General features: G+C 42.5%; 1 protein-coding gene across 2 annotated transcripts in view; it reads right to left on the reverse strand.

Annotated features, from left to right (window-relative positions):
• Positions 1-16,469, reverse strand: part of IL4R (interleukin 4 receptor) — a 61,375-nt gene that overhangs the window by 9,239 nt on the left and 35,667 nt on the right. For both annotated transcript variants that reach the window (XM_036738236.1, XM_036738237.1), the window contains exons 4-8: positions 13,925-14,097; positions 12,488-12,642; positions 5,000-5,162; positions 3,621-3,720; positions 1,486-1,564 (exon numbers count right to left, since the gene is read on the reverse strand). In XM_036738236.1, the coding sequence (XP_036594131.1) occupies positions 1,486-1,564; positions 3,621-3,720; positions 5,000-5,162; positions 12,488-12,642; positions 13,925-14,097 (670 nt within the window). The remainder of the gene's footprint in view (positions 1-1,485; positions 1,565-3,620; positions 3,721-4,999; positions 5,163-12,487; positions 12,643-13,924; positions 14,098-16,469) is intronic.

Raw genomic sequence — 16,469 nt, forward strand, 5'->3', positions numbered from 1 at the left:
TTCAAAAGCATCTAGTGGTAGTAAAGAGGAAGGTGGGTACCCTCTCTGCAATAATTTCGCCCCTCAATAATGGTTGTGGGGGCTGAGCTGATAGGCTGTTAAAAGGGCCTTTAGAAGTCATCTAAAGTTCTTAACCTGGGATTTATGGATAAGGGGTCATTGTTTTCTCAAATAAATGCATCCCTGTATTTATTCTTTAGTTGTCTGTTTACATATTCTTCTGTTTGTTCTAGAGTTATATTCATGTAGCCATCCAGGCAAGCCAGGACACCTTGGTAATCTACTCTAGAATTTAAATTTTACTCTAACAGGTCCTTCTGTGATCTGCTTTAGGAAGCCACTGGGAATTTGCTTCCCTCAACTCATTTTAGGATTCTTCAGGCCAACCCCAGCCTTGGGCCTCACCTCCACCTCCCTCCACAATCATGAGCACCCCCACCCAGGCAGAAGCGAGAGCAACTTCAGAACCCCAGCCTCCACCCAAACAACTACAGCTCTCCTCAAGTCAGTACTTTTTAAAAAATAATCAACAAACAATAAATACAGTGGTATTTTGTATTCTCTATACTTATCAATCAGTTATGAAATTGCAAAGAAATGATCTGCCATAAAAGAGTGTTTATGAAAGCCTGCTTTCTGTTCCCTTATCGTATTTTGTCAGTGATACCCTCCATGTGTGTATATAGGCCATTCTCATAAAGATTTTATGGAGATAAGAAAGTAGCCATATGGATCAGTAGTTACTGATGTATTTTAGTATTGACTTAAGCAAAACATTACACTTTGATGGCTGAAGGCTGCCTCCTTTACTTCGGGTTGACTGGCTAGATTTCTTTCTAAAAAACCAAACCTTAAACTCACCTTGCTCTGGAGCTCATAGATTGGACAATAGGTCCCTGCCCTCCTAGCAGAATGAGTGTAAATACTAAACAATAACTGTTTCTCTTTTGGCCAGGAACCCTAAGGGTCTTCCTCTCCCAGTTTTTTTTTTTGAGTTTTTGATTAAAGGGGTCATCCTTTGATTAACCTCTTAAAGAGGCCTATTCACTGAATGGGCATTACCTCACTCACAGTGAGCACCTGAAAAGACCTTAGCCTAAAAGGGCCAGGGTCTCCCAATGCATCCTGGGCTATCTCCAGTCATCCTGATGAATATCAGGCCACTGGATCCAGACGGCTCTGGAGGAGAAAGTGAGGTTGGGACCTTGTATGGCCCTGCCTTACTCAATCAAAGTCGACCTCAAGTCATGTCATCGTTTCCCTGATGTCATGGTCCTCTTCGAGAAGGAAGGACAAACACAACAACAAGAAGCAAAACATACTAACACGAAAGTAAATAAATCTACTGAGGAAGAAATTAAATCATACACACATTCCAAAATACTGCTATCTTTGAATTACCTACGCTACTACTCAAAACACGGGTACAGAGAATTGAGACTGAGCTGATGTGGGCAGTGATGCAACATCTTCAGAGTCACCTACCTGTTGGTTCTGAATAATGATGGCAGTTAAGCGACTATGGGCTGGGTTGGGGATCTGATCCCACCACACTTTCTTAATCCTGTAAGACACAAAGTATTGGTCATGTGAGTCAGTTTGGGGTGAAAGAAGGGAATGTCCCCCAAGAAAAAGTGGTGGAGTTGGGGCAGAGAAAGACATAAGCAATCAAGGCGAGAAAGTGTCAAGAATAACTGTGGACTCTGATCCCTTCCCCCCTGGTCAGTCCTCCCACAGTGAGTCCTCAAAGGTCAAGCTTTGTAATCATGGGTGGAGGCATTACACGTTCATGGGATCCAAAGATGGACTTGCCCAAGATCACATAATCACCAGGGCAAAATTTGAACCCAAGTTTTTTAAGTCCCAATTCACCACGCCACATAAGGGACCCTGGAGATCAAATGTTTCAAACCTTCTTATGAAATATTGTAATAGCAAGCAAAGTGGGACTTTTTGATGTTTTTTTCTTTTGGAATGCTTCTCAGCACTAAGGCAATCAAGTGCCTTTGACTGAGTCTTGCCTTTGTTTGAATCAAGAGTCTTTGATGACCTGCTTAAGTCACAAGAAAGCCTAAGTCACATGAGTTTGAGTCACATGGTTGTGATGCTCTCTGACCCTGAAGAAGTATATATATACTCTGAGGTTAGCATTTTGCTTTGGGGGCTCACTCATTGGAAGAATGTTCATATGGAGACTCTGGGTAGCCATTAAGCAGCCCCCTGGCTTTGAAAACCCAGATGTTGGTGCTTCTCTCTCTGGTAACTATGTATGTATTGCTATGGACAGAGAGAAGCCCTGTCTGCTGATTTGTGTTATTTTGCTCTGTTTATATAAATTCTGCTTGTAATTTCTATTTGTGTTTTCTCTGAAGTTCAGGGTGCTGACTTTTTCCCCTGAACTAAGTGAATGATATATGTATGTATAATTAAAGTGAGACTGTAAACCCCTTAAAGCTGCTTTCCTTAGAAAAGCAGATCAAAGAACCTGTGCTAGTAGGCCTCCTGTGTGCTCATGTTGTTGGTCTTATACCTCCACAGCAGCTGCTAGTAACACTGTTGTTACAAATACCCACTCATTTTGCCAAGGAGGAAACTGAGGGTCAGGGGAAAATAACGTACTGAAGGTTACAAAGACATTTAGCGGCAGAGTTATGAGTAGAATCTGGGTCACCTGAAGTTTAGTCTCATGTTCTTTATATTTTTCCAGGCTAAAGAAATATTTATTAAAAAGAGATAGCAAGACATTTGACAGAGACCCATTTGCTCCAGAAAAGTTCAGTTCTGATAAAATAAGCATAAATGTTTTTGCATATAATAATGACTCCTATTTCTAGAGTGCTTTAAGGTTTACCAAGCACTTTCCCCAAAACAACCTGTAGCCAACATGGCAGAGATTAGTCTCTGTATTTTGCAGATGAGACAACTGAAGCTAAAAGAAGTAATATGACTTGGCCAATATCACTTATCTATTAAATAGTGGAGCCAGAAATAGAACCCAAGACTGTTGACTCCCACAAGGCATTTTTCTATTATCATCATGACCCTAACTACAATTGACCTTAGACACAACCCTTCTGGGCCATTCATTTGCCAAAGCAGAAAAGGACTGACCTTACTGAGTGTGAATTCAACCTTCCTCATTTCAAACCCACAAACAAATGCTGGAGATATTAGGATGAGAGATAATGAACTAAAAAGGTAGGTTGGACCTTGACTGTAGAAGGCCTTAAATATATGGTTCTAAGGAGTTCGTGTTTAACTCTAGAGGGAATAGGGAGCCGCTGAAGATTTCTGAGCAGAGAAGTGACACGGTCAAACCTGTACCTTAGGAAATTACTTCAGCATCTTTGTGAAGGATGGATTGGAGTGGGGCAGGTAGGGGTGGGAGACAGAGTAGAGACAAGCGAATGAGTTAGAAGGCTATCTAAAGGCCTAACCTAGGAGGCTGGAGACTGGAGTGGAAAGAAGGAGAAACGAGAGAAACAAGAGTGGTAGAATCAACAACCTAAGTAACCACCATCACATTCCTTATCCTAATACGGCTCCTGTTTGGCCTACCAGGAAGTGTGCTGACTAAACTAATGTGAAGGAGGTGACATCTCCCACAAAACCGTACTTACTTGATGACGCCTATATAGCACAGCAAATTGACAAGCAGGATCAAGATGCATAAAATGGGCACCCCCAATTCCACACCGCTCAGGGGAGGTTTTTCATACTCTAGGAAGGAAAGAGACCAGCACAAAATTACATTTTGCTATAGATTTTCAATGGGAAATCTTTTGAATAGACTAATTCAATTCAATAAACATTTATTAAGTGCCTACTATGTGCCAGGTGCTGGGCTTAACTGGTGGGGATACAAAAAAAGACAAAAGACAGTGCCTGCCCTCAAGGAGCATATAATCTATCATCTCCAATTGAGTTCAACAACTCATTTTCTGAGTGCCTACTCATGTGAATCAAAGAACGGATGGATGAATGCATTTTTTAAAATGCATTAAGTGCTTACTATGTGCCAGAGGAAGTGTGGTATAATGGATTGGGGACCAGCCTCCAAGCGAGGAGGACCTTGGCTGTTTGACTCTGGGCAAGTCGTTTAACCCCTCAATTCCCCAAGAAAACTCTCTCAGATTAGAAGTTGCACAGAATGCGTCAAACTACGTGAGTAGAGGGAATTTCCTTACCCAGGATTCTCCTGTCCAATGAAATCATCGGTCCAATGCCAATCCCTATTATGTGCCAAGCACTGTGATAGGTACAAAGACAGAAACAAGACAATCCTTGCCCCGAGGAGAGATAGCATCTCCATAGATAGACACAGATAAAATATGAACAAAGCAAACACAAAATTATCTTGGTGGCGGGGAAAGAAATAACAACTGAAAGGGTCAGGAAAAGCCTTCTGTAGGAGGAGGCACCTGAGCTGTGCTTTGCAGGAAACAAGAGATTCCACGATGCAGAGATGAAGAGGGAGAACATTGCAGACGTGGGGGACAGCTTGGGTAAAAAAAATCAATGATTGAGAATAATGTATACTAGGGATAGCAAGCAAATGGTTCAGTTTTACTAGACCACAAAATAAAATTGTCTGGGTGGAGTTGTGGGAAGAGCGTTAAATGTGGAGTCAGTGGTCCTGAGTTCAAATTTTGGTTTTACTATTTGGTGTCTGTGTAACCTCAAGCAAATCATTTCAGCTCTGGGCCAGAGTTTCTTTCCTTGTAAAATCAGCCGTCTCTTCACTTTCCACCAGGCTGCTTCCTTTCCCTGTAAAATGTTCCCCTGTAAAATCAGATGATGACTTCCAATGTCTCTTCCAGCTTAACAGCCAGCACTGAGTATGGGGAAGTTCAGAAGTGGGGTAGATTTCTCTGAAGGTGTTCCCTTTAAAGATCATTGGGCAGTTGTGGGAGCCCCTTGGCCCTTTGTATCAGCTCAACCAATTCTACAACATCAGCACCTTCACGGTCATCCTAACACATGGATGCTGACCACTCACCATTATACCATTCGACGGTGCGGCTCCAGTCGCTCCACTGTCCTTTGTAACCTAGGATGCCTGAAACTTTGGACTTCACTCGAGCAGTGTACATGCTTTTATTTTCCAGTTGGTGAGCAAGGATAGTCAGGTTGGAGACTGCATCGGTCCGTTTTTGGATAGGCTGGAAGTAAACACAAGCAGTCAGAAGACTATCTCTACTGTGGTGAGAAGAGGTTCTGCCTTAGCCCTGCAGGGAATCGCTGTACTTAGTCTATGACCAGTGAGTACCAGGGTCAAGGAAAATGATTTCTTCCAGTGGTCACTGGGAAAGCATGTGTGGCAATAACACTTTGATTGAGGGACATGGAGGAAACAGTGATAGGAGAAAGAGACCAAAAGATTATATAGTTATAGCTGGAAGGGACTTTACAAGTCACCTCCGTCAGCTCCTTCATTTTTGTTGTTGGGTCCTTTTGGTCAGGTCTGACTCTCTGTGACCCCATTTTGGGGTTTTCTTGGCAAACATACTAGAGTGATTTGCCATTTCCTTCTCCAGCTCATTTTACAGATGAGAAAACTGAGGCAAATAGGGTCACACAGCTGGTAAGTTTCTGAGGTCAGATTTGAATCCAAATCTTCCTGACTCCAGGCCCAGTGCTCTATCCACTGCACCACCCAGCTGCCGTCATTTCATTTTTACAAATGAGAGTGAGGACCAGAGAGACGAAGTGATTTGCTCCCAACCACATAGCAGTCAGTGGTGGAACTGGGATCCACACCCAAGTCATCTTACTCTAAATCCAGAAATCTTTCTGCTATTGCCCAGTGTTTCCTCTGAGATGGAAGAGTCCTAAAGATAAAACGCTGCTTACTGCTAGCCCTAGCTACCCTGGGGGATGATAATAGCTACAACAGTAAAAATATTAACAGCAAGAATGTATATAGCGCTTTAAAGTTGGAAAAGCAGGGGACACCTATTATCCTGTAAGATAAGTGCGTTGTTGTCCCATTCTACAGATGAGAAAGCAGGTGGAGAAAGGATAAACTACAATACCGAGGATCGCCCACGATCCCACAGCTAGTAAGTATCCAAAGCAAAGGACTGGAACTTGGGTCTTCCTCACCCTGAATCCAGCACTCTACCTGCTGTGCCACTTAGCTGTCTCTTGGGTAACTATTTCCTCCACTGAAGGAGAGGGGGCAGGGCAGACATCTCCTGAGACATCTCTTCATCTCCCACCAGACTGAGGGAGTTCTTGGACTTCTCTTTGGAATTCTTTGACCATGATCTTGGGCCAGGTAGGTACCTCCCCACCTCTGCATTTTTTTTAGCTTTCTTTTATGCATTGTCTTTCCCCATTAGATTGTAAACTCCTTGAGGGCAGGGACTCCTCACCCCACCACCACCACCACATTTGTAACTCCAGCACTTAGCACAGTGTCCATCAGTAAACACGGAGGGGTATAGGCTTGCTGGCAAAATGCCATTAAAAATCTTCATGGGCATGGATACTGTAGAAAGAACAGTAGGCTTAGACTTAGGAGACCTGGACTTGAACCCCAGATTGCTGTGCATTTTCTATACGACCTTTGTACAAGTCACTTGGACCTCGGTTTCCTCATCTGTAAAAAGAGTTGGGGTAACCTTGGCACATTGGACCATAGATTGGGAGCTGGAGGACACTGGAGGTCAGACAGCATGATGCTCTCTCTCATTTTACAGACGAGAGAACTGAGACCTCAAGAAGTGACTAGCCTAAGGTAGGTGGTAAGTGGCAGAACCAGGATTCCAGTTCAGGTCCTCTGCGTTCAAGGATTTTTCCTAGACTTTTAAGGCCTCTCCCAGCTCCCCATCCTCTGATCTCATAACTTGTAAGTTGTTTGTTTACACTGCTATTTTGCTAACTTCTTTGGTATTTCTGCAGGTTAGAAATCACATTCCCAGGCTACAGGACCTAGAGATGAAGGTGCCGTTATATCATTTTATTATCATGCGCTCTTTCTTTGTGTGCTAGTCGTAATCATAGCATTTATACAGTTCATATAAGGCCTGCAAAATCTCATGTCATTGTTACAACAATCTTGGGAGATAGATGCTACTATTTATTATCTTCATTTTACAGGTGAAGAAATTGAAGCAAAGGTTAAGTGATTGGCCCAGGGTCACACATCTGGGTCTGAAGCCAAATGTGAAGTTGGGCCTTCCTGGCTGCAAGTCCCGCACTCTACTTGCTTCAACCCTGCCTTGGGATTTTGCTTGCATTGTGACTAACATTTAAACTTAAGACCTATTCTCCACAGTCCTCTTTCCTGAATTATTTCAGAGTATGATCAAAAGAGCTCCTTTGCATAAAGTTCCTGTTTGTTGCTGCAGAAAGCATGGGCATTTGCTATTCATAGGGTATGGTCAATGTATGGTGGGGAGTGGGTCTTAGTGAAGCAGAAAGGCAATGCGTGTGAACATCCCCTTCCCCCGAAGTGGAAAGGGAACAGGTGTGGCCACTCACTGCGGGCAGAGGCACCGGCATTTCCACCCACACTGAGGCTGTGTGTTTGGTGAACAGATTTAAAGAGAGAGGAGCAGCAAACGTTGTTTACGCTGTTGTTTGTTTAAAACCAGTCTGTAGAAGCAGCCACAGAATGCCAGGAGATCTGTAGCCTCCCTCAGTAAGACAGCTAATCTCCTGTGATCTGGGGTTCGTGTGTGTGTTTCCTCCTGAGGCACTGCTTGTTCTGAAGAGTGGCCAGGAAGAGGAGTGTACTGTGCTTTTCAGGGCATCTTTTGTACCTATGAAAGTGCTGTCAGTCTGTCCTAAGGCCCTAATTTCTGTGATGACTTAGGACCTCCGGCCCAGCAAGAAGTTGATTCTTTCAGGACAGTATTTCTAAGACCAGGCCATTTCCTATAGGGAGTGATTGGTAGGGCTTAATAACATGACAGTGAAGAGAGATCACCAGTAAGAAGGAATGGAATAATGAGATTTGCAGAGCCTGCTGCAGCAATCCACATAGAGGAATGGGAAGCCATATATGTATATACACATACATATACATATAGAAACACATACATATGTATATATGTATGCATATATGTATATATATGTGTGTATGTATATATGTATGTGTATATATACATATATATGAAAACAACAAAGGTGGAGCAAAAAAGAATCATCCACTAAAAAAAAAAAAACCCAAGGAAACTGGAACAGGTTTTATTTATCTCGTAAATGGAAGTGAAGCTGGGAAAATCAGAGATTATTTTCATTTTATTACTTTGTATTTGAAGGAAAATTTCTAAACTGGAACAAGGTTAGGGGGGCTATTTTTGTTTTAATTTTAAGAGCAAAGAGGACTACTGTGTGTCGGAAATATACTAGTGCCAGGGTATTCTGTCTGCTTCCCCCTCACACACTCTCTCCCTCCAATCTGCTTTTAGGAGCCATCTCCTATATGATTACCAAGACACGGGCCAGAGTCCTAGGCTCTAAGGTAACTCTAAGTGGCCTGACAGGAGACAAGCCGCTTTAGTAGAGGCTGCTTGAGAGGTCTTTCCTTGCTACCCATTTCCTGACTGCTTTGCCTTCCACTCCCCAAGTCCTGCAAATCACCCACTTGGTCCTTTAATGACAATTTGCTTCTCACCACTTGCATCCTTCTGAATCCTGACTACCTATCCTGCCCCTTCTGATTCACGGCTATGTTAACCTTTTGTACTCCATGAGTTTGCACTGTTTCTGAGGATCCTGCTTCTTGCTTACAGACCTGCTGCCAGACACCAGGGGACAGATGAGAGTTGATAGACTGTCAAAAAATAACAACAAAGTAGAGAAGAGGAAAAGGAAAAATCAGAGTGTAGACCAGCTACCGAACAGAGATTGGGTGTGGTACCACTACAGAAAGAGGATCTGGCTCCGTTCCCTAAGTCATTACTTACCACATACTCCAGACTAATTTCCTTTTCCAAGGCTCATTTTCTCCATTTGCAAAATGAGGGAATGGGACTAGGTAAATTCTAAGGTCCCCTTCCAGCTCTAAGTCTTATAAACCACGCTTTTGCCCAAGCTGTCCTCCATTCCTGGAATGATTTCCCTCCTCCCAGTCTCCTGAAACTCCCAGTCCCCTTTAAGGCTCCCTTCAAGTACTGCCTCCTAGACAGACTTTCTTGATCCTCACTCACAATTATATATATATATATATATATTTATGCATATATATGCATATATATGTATGTGTGTATATTGGTGTATATTTTTGTGTGCATATATATGTATGTATATGCATATACATATATGTGTATATATGTATACATATATATTTATATATTTTGTATTATCGGTGAATGTGGTGTTGTTTCTTCCCAGTAGAAAATGTCTCATGGGTTTTATTATAAACTTGACTAGCTAGAGCCAATAATCCAGCGCAAATCAGAAGATGGGCTTTATTACACTCAGAGTGTGGTGTTCTCAACCAACCATTGATAGGGAACGTGTCATTCAGAATTCAGAAAACAATATTTAGCATGACCCTATCAAAGAAGATGCTACACTCTATGAGCGAAGCAGAATTACAAGAGCTCAAAAGAAACATGACATGTGCAAATTTTAAGACATCTCTACTCCAAATATTCACACGGTCTATTTGTGCCCGACCTGTGGTAGAGCCTTCTGAGCTCGAAATGGTCTGACCAGTTGGACACACTGTACCTTGGCCCCAACATAGTGATATCATTTTAGTTCCCTTTGAAAATGAAAGATAACCAAGTAATATTTATACATTATATGAAACAAAGAAAAAAATGGCTATTCATTAAAACATAGATGTTCATACAAAGGAAACAGTATATCTGTTAAAGAAAAAAATTCTATTATTGCTACAGGAAATAAGGGAGTTATCTTCTGAGAATAGCTAGTTTCACTAAATCAAAGAGAACTGCCTTCCAGTCCAGACAAGGGAGGACAATCCAAGGACTCTGGAATCCTTCTCCTTTAGCAACTAATTCTTTTTTGTACTGATAAATGGAAGAAATAAGACACTGAAGGACACCAGCTGCTGCCGCTGGTCTTGTAGTTCATGAGGGATGACATTCAGAAAAATGGCTGATATAGAACAAGATGGAATCAGTTATATATTCCCTTTCAACAAATGTAACCACCTTAAGAGAGGGGACTATTTTGTTTTTGTCTTTGTATTTCCAAAGCCTGGAACAGAACCTTGGAAAAGTGAGAGATATTTAAAAACTTCCTGTTGAACTGACTCAGAAGACAACTATTTCTGTTTTGGTTTTTTTTTTTTTTTTGGAGGCAATTGGAGTTAAATGACTTGCCCAGGATTGCACAGCTAGTAAGTGTCCAAGTTCAAATTTGAACTCACGTCCTCCTAACTCCAGGGACCTAGCTGTCCCAAAGACAACCACTGCCAAGGAATGTAGCAAGTGGCAGTTTGGGAAAATTGGTTTCATAGAAGTTAGGGCTGAGGGAGACTTTGAGGTCTAGGCTAGAAGGGAAAATGACTTTGGCCAGAGTTGAAGCATCTTGCGAGTAGAGATTGCTTCATTCTTTTTATTTGTATTTCCAGTGCCTAGCATAATACCTGGCACACAGTAGGTGCTTAATAAATGCTGGCTGATTGATAACTAACCAGTGCTTGTGTCAAGACTAGAATACATATCTTCTGACATTTAGTCTTATGATCTTTTCATCAAACAGACATCACTGTGATTCGTAATATACATGTGAGATCCTTAGTAGTGGAAAAAGCACTAGAAAAAGGAACCTGGATTCAGATCCTGGCTCCATCACTTATTAAATGTGTGTCTCTGGCCGAGTCAATTCTCTCTGAACCTCAGATTCCTTATCCATAAAGCGGAAATAATAATATTAGCATTAGAGGGCATGGCATAACAGATAAAGTGTTGGACTTGGAGTCAGGAAAACCTGGGTTCAAATTCAGCCTCTGACACTAACCGTGTATCTGGGCAATTTACTTCCTTTCTATGAGCCTCAGTTTCCTTACCTGTAAGATGGGGCAACAATACTTGTCACCCAACCCTGCCCCCCACATACACATACTCGACTTCACAGGACTACCATGAGACTCAAAAGCAATAACGTCTGTAAAATATTTTTGCAAAATCTGAAGCACGATGCACAGTCCGGCTGGTCTCATGGACCACATCTTTCCCTGAGTTGTTGTGAAGAAAGCATCTTTAAACCTTATAGCCTTAAAGAAATGAGAGTTGTTATTCCATTATGCTGTATCTCATGGATACCCAGGTCAGATAAGGAAAAAAAGAAAAAGATGAAAAACCAGTGCAAATAGACAATGAAGGGCTGCATGATACACTTTCTGTGGACAACAGAAGCCCATCTCCTTTCCTGGTCACCTACCTTCTTCTCAAGGAACCCACTGGAAGAGCTGAGAATACCTCAGAGAATAGAGCATTAGAGGCCAAATAGGCATCTTGCCTGAGTTCATCCGAGCCCTGGCCAGTCAAAGGGACTCCGGGCAGAGAACGGGACAGGCTTCCCACCATATTTTGCCTAATAAAGATTCTATAAGTATGTTGCAAACCCTGAAGTGCAGGGCTATATAAATGTGAGCCGGTATGATTTCTGCTGAATGATACCTTGAGTTCTTCAAGGCCCTGGAATCTCTGAACATAGGGACAGAAGAACAGATCATAGAATTTGGTGCCAGAAGGGATTAGGGCTCATCTAGCCCCGTGACGTTTTTTCCCCTTGCTTACAGTACAATACTTTTTGTTGGTGGAACTGAGGCACATAGAATATTTGAGTGGTCAATATTAAGAGAGTTGGGGGACTCGCATATGTGCTGTTTCCCTTCAATAACAGCAGTTGTTTTTGTGGAGTTTTTACAAGTTCAAGGAGAATGGGAACAGAGGGGAATAAATATTCATATGTTATATAACTATGTACCAGTTACTGTATTAATCACAACTCAGTGACATAAGTACTATTGTTAACTCTATTTTACAGTTGAGGAAACTGAGGCAAACAGGGATAAGTGACTTGCCCAGGGACATGCATGCAGCCAGTAAATGTCTGAGAACTCGCTAGTGAAACTTGAGAACACTAATCTCTTCTTTTCACTGATGGTGAAACAGGAATATTTGCTTTGCCAAAGGATTTGCCCAAGGCAGGGGTGGAGAACCTGTGGCCTTCTAAATCCTTAAGTGTGGCCTTTTGACTTAATCCATTCAAATCAGTCAAAAGGCCACACTTAAGGATTTAGAAGGCCACATGTGGCCTTAAGGCTGAAGGTTCCCCACCCCTGGCCCAAGATCTCATAGCTAGACTAGAACCCAAGTCTTCTGACTCCTAGGCCAGTACTTTTCCTACTATACTAAGATGATCTTGGTTCTGAAAAGCTGATCTGAGATGGATATCCTCTGGAGTCCTTTGAGATGCAGTATGCCACTTGTCCAGTAGAACCTATCTGGGCAGGGATAATGAAGAAGCCCCACAAAGTTTCAGGGTAACTTACAGGTGTAGTATTTTCTTTGTTCTGAATCTCAACCATATATTCAAGATCGTCAGCCAGAAGGTGGTCTGAAGAGTAAGTGCTGTCCCAAGTCAGGATGAAGTTGTATTTTGGAATTCCTGAAGAGAGGACAACGTTTCCTGGGGCTCTTGGCTTCACTGTCAGGAAAATGATGCTCATTAGTAAATCCAACCGATCCCGCTAGATCATTTGGAGGGAGGATGGGAGCCCCAAAAGAGCACAGCCAGAATGAGTGTCAGGTATTCTCCCTTCCCAGAGGCTCTGGGCAGTAAGCTGGGTTCAGTAAAATGCCACTGGTCTCAGGGCTCTACAATTTTATAGAAATGTGGGTCAGAAATCTCTTCCATTCTGTATTTTAAATTGTCCCTTTTACCTCCCTAAGCAGTCCAGCATCAATCATGCTTCAGCCGGCTTACCAGTCCCTCAGTTATACTGGTGGAGACTTTCAGAGGTTGTCTATGCAGAGAAGTGCCTTAACATTTCCAAATGTCCATCTGCCTGAGGGCAACTACCCTCACTCATGTAATCTACAGCCAGAAGCACCTTGGAGAAAGGACCACTAAAGATTAAATAAGGCCCAAGATTCAAAAGTTGGAAGGGACCTTGGAAATCACTACTCTAACTCCCTAATTTTATGGATGAAGAAACTGGAACCTTGAGAAGAGAAGCAACTGGTCTGTTTAGTGACCAAAGAGCCAGGATTTGACTTCAAATCTAGGGCTCTTTCTTCTCTCTCAGGATGACTAAGGATCATAGCATTGGAAAAGATCTTAAATGTCATCTTGTCCAGTAACCTCATTTTACAGATGAGGAAACATTGGAGAAGTTAGCTGGCATCAAGACCCAGGTCCAAATCTACCTGTGTCCCCTAACTACAAAAGAGCAGTAGTGAGCTCTTTGTATCAAAATGGGAAAACTTTATGTGAATCAATCATCATTCCACACCTGCTCCAAAAAGGAAAACGTAGTCCTTTGTCCATAGTCATATTTTCTCTGTGAATAGAATCTTTGCCTAATAAACCCCAACTCTAGTCAGAAAACAGGAGCATGCAAAAACACAGAGCATTTCAAAAACACCCATAAAGAGCTCAAAGAAGGGCTGGTTTTCCTAGTGGCCCAGAAAGCAATTTTTTTTTGACTCAGCAGTCCTGGCTCCTGTTTTTTAATCTTCCTTATTGACTCATCAATCATTCAAAGAAAGCAAACTTAGAGATCATCTTGGCCACCATCCCTCCCCTTCTTGCCCCGCCCCCCAGATTAAAGTGGCTACAGTCAGAAATCAAGACGTATTTCTCACCAACCACATTTTTGTCTAGGAAAGGTCTCTAGGCACAAGCAGGTGACTTAAAGAATGAGAGGAAGGCATGTAATTAGTTTTATCCAAAGCCTACCCTCACCTCCCTCCCCATTTATAATCACCATTTTCAGAAGGGAAGAATTCATGTTGCTCCCACAGGATCTGTGTATTGGACTGAATCTTCAGATGGTAGGCATCTACAAATGCAAACCCATCCACTCTGCCTTGGCACACACACTCCAGGGATAAGGCGGCTCTGTTGTCTCTCTTGTTCTTAGGACTACATTTCTGAGATCTGCGAATCACATCATTTAGGAATCTGGTCATCTTAAATCATCTGGGCACAGACGGCTAGTGGGCAAAGAATCCTCCCATTCCCCACCCTTGCATGAGGAGACTCACTGTAGCACAGTGGAAAGATCATTGGTCAGAGGACCTGGGTTTAGATCCTGCCAATGATGCTCATGGCCAATGTGACCTCGGACAAGTCCCTTGATCTTCCTGGGCCTCAGTTTCTTTATCTGTAAAATGAAGGTGCTGGACTACAATTAGACGGATTCTGGGTTTCTTTTAGGCTCTAATTTTATGATCCTATGATTTATAACCCCTTTGTTTTATGGAAAGTAATTAAGAAACTAATGTTTAGTGAGGTAATGGATTTTCCCAAGGTCAAACAGGTAGCAAATGGCATTCAGGAATAAAATCCAAGTCTCTTATGTGAGCCACATTCATATGTCCATAATCCTACCATTTATTTGTACCAAGCTGTTAAAAGCTGTTCCTTGCTTAGGAAGGCAAAGGGAGGGACTGAACACTACAGTTAGTCTAGCTATGCTTCGCATGCCACCTGGGCTATCTTCTTGCCATCTGCTTTGCCTCTGTGAGTTTACTGTCCTGCCCTTCTCCCTCCCTACCCCTTCCTCCAACTTCTTCCCAGTTGTGGAACCATACCCAAATATAAATGGCCACGGCTACTAGAAAGGGCCTGCCAATCAACTCCTCTAAGGCCACACTTACTATTCCTTTGTCTTCCCAAACCAAAGTAACTCCTTCCCTCGCTACCACTCTCCTATATATGTTGTCTTGTCCTCCTGTTAGAATCCAAATTCCTTTAGAGCAGGTACTGTCTTGCTTTTGTATGTGTATTACCAGCACTTAGCACAGCGCTGGGCTTAATAAATGTTTCTTCATCCATTCATCCATTCATCCATCCAACCATCCATCCATCCATCCATCCATCCATCCATCCATCCTTTCATCCATCCATTCATCCATCCATCCATTCATTTATTCATTCATTCACCCTGGCTGTTTCCCACACCTGTGATGCTGGAAGTAAGAAGGGTATTAGAGTTCATTTAGAATCTGTATAAAATGTGTGACCCTCCTCTATGTCCTCTGGGCTGCCTTGGTGTGGAAAATGACAAAGATCCAGGCATTCTAACTTAATCACTAAAAGAAGTTATCAGAGTTGACATAACTTGGGTAGCTGGTAACTTAAAGCTGGTGGCATCCTGCATCTGAAATTCCTCTTCCCTTTTTCCGATCCCCTCAAGCCCTAGACTTTGGATGTCTTGAATTGAGACATTTGTCTTCTCTGATATGAATTAAAATGTGCCACAATAGAAGACTGCTTTCTATGTCATTGGTTTGTCTGTGGCAGCCAGGTGGCACAGTGGATGGAGCGCTGAGCCTGGAATCAGGAAGACCTGAGTTCAAATTTGGCATCGGATACTAGCTGAGTGACCCTGGGCAAGTCACTTAAGACTTCTGTCTGTCTCAGTTTCCTCCACTGTAAAATGAGAATAACCACAGTAGTTACCTCACAGAATAAATGTAAAGATAAAACGACATAATATTTGTAAAGTACTTTGCATAGAGTCAGGCATATAGCAGATACTTAATAAATCTTGTCCCTCTTCCCTTTAGTGAAAACTCTATAGTCCCTAAACAGTTGGAATAGCCTAGGTCAGGGGACACTGCTACAGTAGTGGCAACTAGCCTTTAATTGAGCTCCACACTTCATCCCAGGTGTGCCTGGTCAGCACCTGTGTTTGGAGAGCAAACAATGGAAGTTTTATAACTCACATAAAACCACTTGTATAATCTTTCCAAGACATTAAGAACGATTTCTAATTGAGGCAGGGTTGTTCAGTAGAAAGAGTATTAGCTCTGTCAGAGGATCCAAAGGACTTGAATTCAAATCCCACCTTGGATGCTTACACACACACGTGTGTGATCTCAGGCAAGTCATTTAACCTCTATGGGCCTCGGCTTCCTCATCTGTAAATGGATAGAGTTGGACCAGATTGCCTTGGGGGTCCCTTCCAGCTCTAGCTCTGTAGCACTCACACACAAAAAGGGGATGATGCATCCCCTGGGAAAAGACTATTTCCTATTTTAGAAGCAATACTCAATACACCCTACACGTTCTCAACAAGGGGATTTTTGACCCAGTCTTTAGACTTACTGGTGGGTGTAGACCCAGTGGAAAATATGTGCCTTTGCCAGAGTGTGAATGTCTATTCTCATTACACTTATCATTGTTGTTTGTAATCACTGCCACAGGCTAGATCACCTTTAGTAGAATGAGTCTACATGGGGAGTCAGAAGACCTGCGTTTGAGCCTCAGCATGGCTCTATCAATCCAGCTGCGTGATCCTGAAC

Source organism: Trichosurus vulpecula, chromosome 9 (assembly GCF_011100635.1).
Source record: "Trichosurus vulpecula isolate mTriVul1 chromosome 9, mTriVul1.pri, whole genome shotgun sequence".
In the NCBI taxonomy this organism is placed as follows: Eukaryota; Metazoa; Chordata; class Mammalia; order Diprotodontia; family Phalangeridae; genus Trichosurus; species Trichosurus vulpecula.